This window comes from Guillardia theta (assembly GCF_000315625.1).
Source record: "Guillardia theta CCMP2712 unplaced genomic scaffold GUITHscaffold_115, whole genome shotgun sequence".
Lineage (NCBI taxonomy): Eukaryota > Cryptophyceae > Pyrenomonadales > Geminigeraceae > Guillardia > Guillardia theta.
In genome coordinates this window covers 213599-223755 of record NW_005434559.1, presented here as the reverse complement: position 1 = coordinate 223755, position 10157 = coordinate 213599, and the positions used below count along the sequence as shown (strand labels likewise).

Genomic DNA, 10157 nt, shown 5'->3' with positions numbered 1-10157 from the left:
CACAGTCCACAGCGAGAAGCTGCACAAACACACACAAAACACAAGCCCGAAAAGAACCAGCACTGCTGGCACCCAGACGCGGCAGCGCCGTCTCAAGACTCAACTTCTTCACTTCGAGGTCGTCACTGGCGGATGTATAGGATTTACTGGCAGAAGGTAAAAAGTGCCTCAAGCAAAACAAAGCAGGAACAAGCTAAACCTCCAGGCACACAGTCCACAGCGAGAAGCTGCACAATCACACACAAAACACAAGCCCGAAAAGAACCAGCACTGCTGGCACCCAGACGCGGCAGCGCCAGCCCAAACGCGAAGCCGCGCAGACAAGCAGCCTAAGGGTCAAGCAATCAAGCAACAAGCAGCAGGAGCATGCAGGAGGAATAAAATCCCTTAGACGCGATACCCGGAGGCAGCCGACCGTCCGACTGACCACTGTCAGTCGAGACGTCCGCTGCCGCCACAAATCGGGCGGCCGCGGACGGAGAAAGGGCAGCCGCCGACAAGGAGCCGGCGCTGCGGCCCGGGGGTCCGCCTGGGGCAGCGGACGGAGGGAGGCTGGACACAGGAACACGGTACCGCTCGAGGTAGTCCTCCTCGCTAGCCTCCGAGTCAGCGGTAGCCGAGTCAGCGGTAGGGCCGCCCGTGACGGCGGCGACGCCGCGGCAATGCCCAAGGACCGGCGTGACCCGACCGATGCCGGGGAGGAAGCAGCGGGATTACACTTGGCGGCCTGCCTATCGGCACGGATGGATTTCATGCTAGTCAGCTCCGAGCGAAGGTTTCTACCCTCAACGAAGAGCTCTCGAAGCTCGGGCTCGTCCAGCATGGCTTCATGTTCAAGACGCTGGTGAGGGCGAGCCATCTCCAGAAGCTGCGCTTCTTCCTCCAGGATTTACTGACAGAAGGTAAAAAGTGCCTCAAGCAAAACAAAGCAGGAACAAGCTGAACCGGCAGGCACACAGTCCACAGCGAGAAGCTGCACAATCACAAGCCCGAAAAGAACCAGCACTGCTGGCACCCAGACGCGGCACCGCCAGCCCAAGCGCAAGCCGCGCAGACAAGCAGCCTAAGGGTCAAGCAATCAAGCAACAAGCTTGTATAGGATTTACTGGCAGAAGCAGCAGGAGCATGCAGGAGGAATAAAATCCCTTAGACGCGATACCCGGAGGCAGCCGACTGACCACTGTCAGTCGAGACGTCCGCTCCCGCCACAAAGCGGGCGGCCGCGGACGGAGAAAGGGCAGCCGCCGACAAGGAGCCGGCGCTGCCCGGGGGTCCGCCTGGGGCAGCGGACGGAGGGAGGCTGGACACAGGAACCGTGTGACGGTACCGCTCGAGGTAGTCCTCCTCGCTAGCCTCCGAGTCAGCGGTAGCCGAGTCAGCGGTAGCCGCCCGTGACGGCGGCGACGCCGCGGCAATGCCCAAGGACCGGCGTGACCCGACCGATGCCGGGGAGGAACTTGGAAGCAGGCGAGCTCGGACCAGCAGCAAGCACCCCAGTGGTGTCGAGCCGCAAGAGACTTGGGAAGGGGCCGGCGCTGCCCGGGTGTCCGCCTGGGGCAGCGGACAGAGGGAGGCTCAGCGGCTGGCCCCAGGGGGCCTCCTCACTAGGGCCTCCGAGTCAGCCGGGTACTCGGGGCACGCCCGGCGGACGGGTGGTGGTGATCTCGCCTACTACCGCCAGTGACCCGTGACGGACCGGACTCGGAGCGGCGACGCCGCATCAATGCCGAGGGACCGGGGCTGTGCGGCATCGGAGGCAGGCGAGCTCGGACACCCCAGTGGTGTCGAGCTCTCCGCCCACCGTCGGATCGCAGATCCCAGGCCCGGATGTGGCCTTGACTCAGTGTCGGAGGCTCAGTGGTCTTGCCGGGCCGGCGGTCGGGCCGGCCGCTGGCTGGGCAAGAGGGGACATGTGGTTTCTTGGAATGAGCTTGCAGGGCGAACAGAGAAGAAGAGAGAAGGGAAGGGAAGGGAAGGGAAGGGAAGGGAAGGGAAGGGAAGGGAAGGGAAGGGAAGGGAAGGGAAGGGAAGGGAAGGGAAGGGAAGGGAAGGGAAGGGGAGTGAGAGAAGGGGAAGGGGGGCGGTAGTACGATGCTGTCATGTCTGATACGATGAGGTTGAGATATTTGAAGCGCTTAGCTCAAAACTTAACCCGCTGCGTTGTAACGTGGAACAAGCGGGTTATCATCCCAAGTTGTTTCTGCTTGTTTCCTGACAGCTTCATGGTGAATAGCAATACAGACAAATTGTCAAGGTGCAGCATGTCAGGATTTCACAATGCACCAGTTTCGAAGGTGATCAATCTCGAGTTACCTGTGACGCCGCTCCTTTTCGCTCGAACCATTCTTCACTTGTTGTCTATGGCTGAACATTTCAAAGAAGCGAAATAAGCTCTGACATCAGCCCTAGGGCCTCATGGGCTTGTCGGCAATTGCGACCATCACGTGTTCGGCCATGAAGGCAAGCTTTTTGACACGCTATGAGATTGTTTGATCCGTGTTCATCAGGTCGGAAAGCTATTGGAACTTGACAGCGAAGGGGTGCGTACGCATACATTCATCAAACCCTTCATTGTCTGACTTAGTTGCTGTTACTTCGTACCAGCTGCTTGGTCGCCGTCAGGTCTGGCGAGTCATCACATACCAATTTTTCTTTTCCACAGCAAGCGAGCTTGTACGTTCAACGTTGCTGTCTACTAGCTTTGACGGTGTTGATGCAGATTCTTGGGATGGTTCTGATGTATACCTTCCGTCAGTTTGAGCGGCACTGGTAGTGGAGCTGGGAGGGAGACTGACTTGTGCTAAGCTGACCTGATCTTCAAGGGGCTCGAAGAAGTTCGGTGCGTTCGTGGTCGTAGCGAAAACCTTGAGGTGAAGGAGAACAGCTGCCTGGCAGGCTCAATGAATATACTTGCATGACAGCGCTATCGTGGGGACTGGAACGTTGTTCTTCCAGCGCTCATGGAGGCAGAGCTTGGTGATGCAGGTAGCACAGGAACGAAAGAAGCAAGAATCATGAGAGTCACTTGATGTCCAGGTTGCGTCTGGTCCTTACGGGCTGATCTTCGCAAGTCTTGTTCAGGTGTTTGAGATTATGCATAAGCGAGTGCGTAACAACAAACCCAAGTATTACTTCGAGATTCCTGTCTCGCAGTCAATGCAGATGTTTGGATTGAACTTCAGCAACAAATCATTCATCTACCTCCTGGCCGTGCAGGTTTGTACCGACTTGCTTCTCTTCGTCTCAGTTACAAAAACTGCAAAAGCTGTCTTGCTCGCTCTCTAGACCATCTCAATTGGCAGCTGCTTCCGGTATCTTGACCGGCATCATGTACAGGTTCCAAACATTCACTCTAAATCTTCGTGACAGCTCATGGATTCTTTGTTCAGATGGAATGTGTTGGGGTTGAGGAAGTACATGTTGCCGACTTGGATCTACCGTCTTTCCTCTGCTCTCTTCCTTCCCTTCCTGGATGGTCCAACTGATGCAGCAGCTCGCCCTCTGCAGGGGAGGCCTCGGGTACAACAGGTTTGACGCTGCTGGTCGTCATTGCCCGGTGGCTGACTGTAGATCTTTCAGAGGCATGCTGACAACGGGGCTCATCGACAGTCAGGCAGGAGGAGGATGCGCGTAGAGGCTGGGTCTTGCTAAGCCCTTCATGGCAGGGGATCACGGGCTGCTCCAACGTCAGCCGGGCAGGGCTGCAGGTCCCTTGAGAGATACTCTTGTCACTATTAAGTTACTTCTCTATGCCATTAGAGCCGCGACGCAGCGACGCTGCCGCCATGGCCAACTTAGCTAGCATGGGATTCCATGACGTCGAGCGTAACCAAGTGAGCAACGAAAGGAGCCTCCTACCTCCCCTGACTTGCTGCTCAGCGCCTGCTGGATAGACACAACGGAGACGTGAACAGGTAAGGAGTCGGAGGGAGCCTCGGACATCATCAGAGTCGCACCTCACTTGCAGCGACAGGGTGGTAGAAGAACTGATCGGCTCATGAATAAATCTGTTCATCAGGCTTATATCAATTTCATCGGTTCAATGTCTATAGTAGTGTCAGGGTCACGCCTCCTCGACTCTCATTATTGTCCTCGTACTGATTTTTAACTTAACTTTGAGTAAAGTATGAGGTCACGGTCACCGGTGTTGCCGCGTGCACTCACCAGCGGAGCTTCCGGGCCCGGCCGGCCCACCGGCTCCGATCCCGGCTGGACGGTTTGCACTGAAATTTGCCCTTCTTTTTCAGTCAATAAATCGATATCGATCGAAATTTCAGATGTGGGCGCAGCTGCCTATGCTGGAAGTGAAGCCTCGTCTCCTCCTCCTCCTCCTCCTTGTCTTCACCTTCCCACACTCTTCCAGGTTCTCATCCGCTCTCGTAGCTTTCGCTCCCCTCTCCTCGTCGCCTCGTCTGCGGGCTCCCTGTTCCCTTTGTCGCCAGGCTTGCTGGTGAGGAGTGAGGGACTCATGCAGATCTGACGGACCCCCAAGCCTAGATGAGCTCGAGCGAAAGTGTCAGACGCTAAGGTGCCTCGAGGATCATGCTGTGGACGCGCTGACAAACATGTTGAGGCAGAGCGGAGCTTGAGGCGGTTGAGCGCCTCAAGACGTCTGTCAGGTTGGCTCTGCCCTACACTGATCGGAGCTGAACGTTAGCAGGCATGAGGACTCGGCAAGATGCGGGTGTTGTTGAGATGATAGGAAGAAAACGTGCCTGATGGTGGGAAGGCGGGAAGAGCATGCGAGCATCTTTGAGGGACACGAGTATTACCCGGTGATGCCCTACCGGTGAGCGAGGAAGGGTTTCTGCGTGGACCTGATGGCGAGCGAGACCAGCGAGCGAGGATACTTCGTGCGAGACTTCACTGGAGGAGAAACATCGACAACAATGTTGTTGAGGTGAGCCCGGGACAAGCTTGACGCTAGTGACGCTGCTGGCAGGGTCAGGCGATGGATCGGCCAGGTGATGATGCCGGCTGACAGTCAGCGAGGTCACACAGGTGTTGGATGCAGATGTTTCCTGTCTTACAAGGAAAGATGGACATTGGAAGGTGAAAGACTTCCTGTCCCTATCGCCCCGAATGATGGCGTTGCAGGTACAACGAGATGAGGCCAGCCATGTACGAGAGGCTGCTTCAGGTAGAGGTTCAGGGTTTCTCGCTCAAGCTTGTAACTCACTTCGCAGTCTGTCGATAGAGTTCAAGGTTTCGACGGCTTGCGCAACATTCACGTGGGCATCGACATCGGCGGTAGAGGGAGAGTCGAGCAGAGAGTCGATGTATGACAGAGCTTGTCGCTTGCCAGCTGCTGTTGGCACCCCCATCCGCAGCTTTTTTGACGGGCGTGTGTACAAGTTCGGCTTCAACCCTTCGCCGGGAGACTATGGTGACTCCGCTTAGGAGGTGCTGGAGCTGAAGCAGCAGCAGGGCATGTGATTGTCACTGAGCACAATATAAACGGCCATCGGGTTTGGGCCCTCTACGGTCATCTATCTGCCAAGAGCATGTTCGCCCCTGAGGAAGTTGCATGTCGGGCGACTGAGAGCTTACCAGGAGTCGCCTGTACGAGGGCAAGGAAGTTCGCGCTGGAGACCTCCTCGCTTTCGTGGGAGGTGAGGCAGGCTTGCTGATTGAAGCTTGGAACATGACAGAGTGCCAGGGAGCGACGAGAATGGAGGTTGGCCGCCCCATCTGCACTTCCAACTCTCCTTACAACAGCCAACGGTCAGCCTTGCCTGATCCCTTCCTTGACTTTGATGCCGACGCCGTAGACCCACGATATGCCCGGAGTGGTTGCGAAGAAAGATCACGACGAGGCTCTTCGGCTCTTCCCCGACCCTCAGCTGGTCGAGAATTGGCATCTGGACGTGTGTGTTAGTGACGAGCTGCAGGTGTTGGGTAGGCTGTATCCGGGAGATGGACCCTTTCTTCCCTAAACATGAAGCCTAGAAACGGATCCACACAAGGTTGTAGAGGCTCCCTCAGGAAGCGAATGCAGATGATCCCTTGCAAGAATTTCACCTCTGAGTTTCCTCTTTGACTTTTTGATACTCAAAGTTTGATATCATTACACGCCATGCCGGCCTACTTGAACATACATGAAGTGAGGAATGACTTGCTGTTTGAGAGTTATGTGTCATCATCCTCGGCCTCCGACGCACTCGCAGAGCTATGGGAAGAGCCAGCGCTGCAGCTGAAGATGGTCTCTGCCCACCTATCCTCCTCCAGTTTCACCTTGACGGTCTTGGGGTTGATCCACATCACTCCTTGCGGCAATCGGCTCCTGATATCTCGGATCCTTGTCGCTTCTCCTGCAGCGAGGAGAATCGGGTCTGTAGAGACGTCGTTGACGATGCTCCTGAAGCCGCTTCCTCGGAGGGGATCTTGAGGGTACCAGTGACCTCGACACCGACTGAGAATCAACCCTCGAAGAGCATGCTCGAATCCGTTGGAGCTCGACTGATCCTGTTGCCTCAGCTTCTCTGCCCACCAGCGAGCAGCTGCACAGGCTTCTTCCCAGCAGGCATCGTTTGCATCGTTCTTGCACGGAGTCACTGGAGCAGATCGACAGCTCTTCTTGGTCGGAGTGAACTCAGGTGCTAGGCCATTGAGTGTTGATCGCGACGAGCTCTCCAGAGATTTCATCTGTCGCTTTCATGAGAACCAGAGACAGATCACGCAGGAAAGTTCGAGCCAACAAGAGTCTAACGAAGCGATTTACATGCAAATTGAGGAAGTACGATATGCAGAACACCATGCAAGGAATCAAGACAAACTTTGGTCAATACAGGTGCAGAAGGGCAGAAGGAGGGAGGATGAGAGGAGGAGGGGAGGGAGGAGGCAGAGGGATCATCAGGAACGAGAAGGAGGGACCTTGGTCGGGGTTGTGCTGATGGCTGATGTCGCTCCCATCGTCGACAACGCCATGGGTGGCATTTTGGATGAGCAGGGCAACTGAAACTACGAAACAATGGAGGGTACAAGAACCTCTTATGAGGGGTGGGGTACAATGACCCCATGCTAATCAGTGGGGGTACTTTTGTGTTATAGAGTGGGTAGGGGTACATATTGCAACGAAGCTGATTTGAACTTTTGGGCATATTGACTTTATTTCTAACCACGATTTCAAAAAATATTGAAAAAAAGAGCGAAATTTGAAAACGACTTGAAATTCGAAATCTTTACTCATGTTCTCCAACCGGGCCCGCCGGTCAGCGGGAATTTGGGCCAAAGGAGTGAGGGTATGCGTAGGAGCGGAGACGGGATTTACTGGCAGAAGATAAAAAGTGCCTCAAGCAAAACAAAGCAGGAACAAGCTGAACCGGCAGGTACACAGTCCACAGCGAGAAGCTGCACAATCACTCACAAAACACAAGCCCGAAAAGAACCAGCACTGCTGGCACCCAGACGCGGCAGCGCCAGCCCAAGCGCGAAGCCGCGCAGGATGAGGTGAGGAGGCGGGAGGGAGGGGAGGGGAGGAGTAGCAGGAGAGAGAAGAAAGGCTGAGGATGCAGGCTCGACATGTGGAATGTGCGATGTGCTTCAAACCATGTGACAAACGACTTGAGGAGCTGGCATGGCTGCGATGCTCTCGTTGCGGCAACATTGTCTGCCACTGGTCTTGTGTCGTGAAGAGAACGACAGTGAAGCAGAGGAAATGGCTGGAAGCTTTCATGCCGTATAACGACGCTCCTCCTGTCCCATGCCCCAACATTCATCTGGAGTCTGGGGAGCTTTGCTGCAAAGCGATCGTCGGCTGCATCCGAGAAGGAGGCAAGAGCTCAGTGAGAAAGTACGCCGACTGCAAGGCCAGGCAACAGGAGGAACAAGGAATGGACAGCAACATGTCCTCTCGTGTGCTGCTGTGCAGGGGGCTGGAAGAAGGAGTGGACTCGACGGCCTTGTCGGCTTTGTTCAGCGCGTACGGGGAGGTGGAAGACTGCAAGGTGACGGGAGGAAAGTCAGACGCCTGCCTGGTGCTGATCGTCAGGTCCCAGGTGCAGAACACGCCGGGAAAGATGGACGAGAGCGAAGCTATGCTCGTCTTTGCCGATACTCTTTCGGCGAAGAGAGCTGTGGAGCAAGACAAGCTCCCGTTCAAGGTGGACAAGGAGGAGAGAAGGAGGTTGAGGAGGGACTCAAATGGTCTGTGCAGGTTGAGCTGCTGAGACAAGGAAAGAAGAAATCAAGTCGTGAGCATGGAAGACATTTTATCTCAGTGAAGGGAATACCAAGCGAGGTCAAAGCTATCGCCATCTCCACTCCTCCCTCCTCCACTCTCCTCCTCCTCTTTCCATTTTTCTCCTTCTCCATTTTCCTCGTCCTCTTCACTCTTGTTGATTGTTCTCGTCCGCAATCTCTCATATTCTTAACTTCTCATCCTCCGTCCCAGCTTCTCTTGTCTTGGCCTTATGCGCAACTTGCAGGTTGATGCTTCCACCATTCGCAATCACTTCGCGCACATAGGGCGAGTGAGGCACGTGGAGTTGAAGCAGAGGCATGCAGAGGTTTTCTTCGACGAGGACCAGCAGCTCTCAAGAAACGCGCTCCTCATTCGCCACGTCATTGATGGAAGTCCGGTGACCATCACAGCGAGCAAGGCCCTCCTCCGATCCCTGGGAGGATACGGCAGAGGAGAGGAGGAGGAAGAGGAGGCAGCCAAGACTAGAGTGAACAGCAAGCACGTGTGGAAGGCGATGCAGGCAGCCAATGTGTTCGACCCATCAGTCTTTGAGGTGAAGGAGGAGGCGAAGAAGAGGGAGGAAGAGGAGGAGGAGGAGGAGCTGGACTTAGAACTTTACTGCGCCATGATTGAGTCCAAATGTTCTCTCAACGAGCATGGAGATTTGAATCTAGATGAGGAAGCGCTGGCCAGGGCGCTAGAGGAGAGCGCAAGACTCAAGGAGGAGGAGGAGGCAAGCTACCGGGAGCTGATAGAGCAGGCGATCGAAGCGTCAACAACAAGGGGAAAGTTCACTGAAGGGATGGAGGAGGAGGAGGAGCTACGAAGAGCACTGGAGGAGAGCGCACGGCTCAAGGAGGAGGAGGAGGCAAGCTACCGGGAGCAAGTCGATAAGCTGTTGGAGGTATCGAGAGCCGTGGAGGGAAGGGAAGAAAAGGGGACAGAGGTCGCAATGGAGGAAGAGAAAGAGGGGGAGGGGGAGCTGCGAAGGGCGCTAGAGGAGAGCGCACGACTCAAGGAGGAGGAGGAGGCAAGCTACCGGAAGCTGATAGAGCAGGCGATCGAAGCGTCAACAACAGGGGGAAAGTTCACTGAAGGGATGGAGGAGGAGGAGGAGCTACGAAGAGCACTGGAGGAGAGCGCACGGCTCAAGGAGGAGGAGGAGGCAAGCTACCGGGAGCAAGTCGATAAGCTGTTAGAGGTATCTAGGGCGGAAGCTGGTGGAGGATGTGAACTAGAGGGAAGAGGAGGAGGAGGAGGGGAGGGGGAGGAGGAGCGATGCATGGTGGAAGGGCTGATGGCTGAGCTGCGACTGGTGGGGATGCAGGAGATGGAAGAGGAACAAGTGAAGGCGCTGCTGCGAGCCAACAAGTTCAACTACGACGAGACCATCAACGCCATCCTGGACGCGCAGACAGACAAGTGAAGAAAGGGAAGGGAAGAAGAGAGAAGCAAGAGAGACGGAAGGGAGGGAGAGAGGGAGGGAGAGGAGGAGAACGGGAAATGCAAAGGCATCGGGTGCGCACTGCAGCGGCGACGCAAAGACGGCCGGAAGCAATCAACGATGAGGAGGCGAAGCAGTTTGGGACGAACAAAGGGGATATGTGCTGAAGGATGTACAAGTGAAGAAATCGCAAACATCTCTGACCCGAACGTTGAGTTGGAACTATCTGGAGGAAACTTGAGAGCATGGAGAGAAGGCGGGAGAAGGAGGAGAAGGAGGAGAGGGAGGAGAGGGAGGAGGAGAGAGGGTGTATGGGAGGAGAGGGTGGAGGGCGGAGAGATGAGGAGGTTTAGAGGACCTGTGCAAGTGAGGGACAAAAATCACAAGAAGTTCATGAAGTTGAAGCCTCCGTAGCCTGAGTACTGCATAGGGCGAATCTGAGGATGCGGTACCTGCAGAGCAACGACAGTGAGGGAGAGGAGGAGGAGGAGGAGGAGGAGGAGGAGGAGGAGGAGGAGGAAGGAAGTAACT

At 55.6% G+C, this 10157-nt stretch overlaps 5 protein-coding genes across 5 annotated transcripts in view; 3 read left to right on the top strand and 2 right to left on the bottom strand.

The window, feature by feature from the left end:
• Positions 1-859, bottom strand: part of GUITHDRAFT_117785 (hypothetical protein) — a gene marked incomplete at both ends in the record, with an annotated part of 2130 nt that extends 1271 nt beyond the window's left edge. The window contains 2 exons of the mRNA XM_005823039.1: positions 281-329; positions 718-859. Coding sequence (XP_005823096.1) covers positions 281-329; positions 718-859 — 191 coding nt within the window. The remainder of the gene's footprint in view (positions 1-280; positions 330-717) is intronic.
• A 3420-nt stretch (positions 860-4279) lies between these two features.
• Positions 4280-5571, top strand: GUITHDRAFT_165832 (hypothetical protein; the record flags this gene model as incomplete). Its single annotated transcript, XM_005823038.1, has 13 exons — positions 4280-4363; positions 4475-4528; positions 4578-4619; positions 4661-4684; positions 4730-4789; positions 4838-4900; positions 4943-4964; positions 5015-5052; positions 5098-5140; positions 5187-5250; positions 5306-5386; positions 5428-5506; positions 5554-5571. Coding segments are annotated over exons 1-13 (654 nt in total), but the record flags the coding sequence as incomplete, so codon positions are not given.
• Positions 5572-5667: 96 nt separating this feature from the next.
• Positions 5668-5936, top strand: GUITHDRAFT_79122 (hypothetical protein; the record flags this gene model as incomplete). Its single annotated transcript, XM_005823037.1, has 2 exons — positions 5668-5724; positions 5772-5936. Coding segments are annotated over 2 exons (222 nt in total), but the record flags the coding sequence as incomplete, so codon positions are not given.
• Positions 5937-6018: 82 nt separating this feature from the next.
• On the bottom strand, positions 6019-6940 carry GUITHDRAFT_155331 (hypothetical protein). The gene is made up of 2 exons (XM_005823036.1): positions 6874-6940; positions 6019-6645 (listed from the first exon to the last, which is right to left on the bottom strand). Exons 1-2 carry the CDS (start codon positions 6925-6927, stop codon positions 6130-6132), a joined length of 570 nt encoding a protein of 189 aa, XP_005823093.1. The 5' UTR covers positions 6928-6940; the 3' UTR covers positions 6019-6129.
• A 595-nt stretch (positions 6941-7535) lies between these two features.
• Positions 7536-9608, top strand: GUITHDRAFT_146044 (hypothetical protein; the record flags this gene model as incomplete). Its single annotated transcript, XM_005823035.1, has 4 exons — positions 7536-7946; positions 7998-8102; positions 8156-8239; positions 8427-9608. The coding sequence occupies 4 exons, from the start codon at positions 7536-7538 to the stop codon at positions 9606-9608; spliced, it is 1782 nt and encodes a 593-aa protein (XP_005823092.1).
• Positions 9609-10157: the final 549 nt, after the last annotated feature.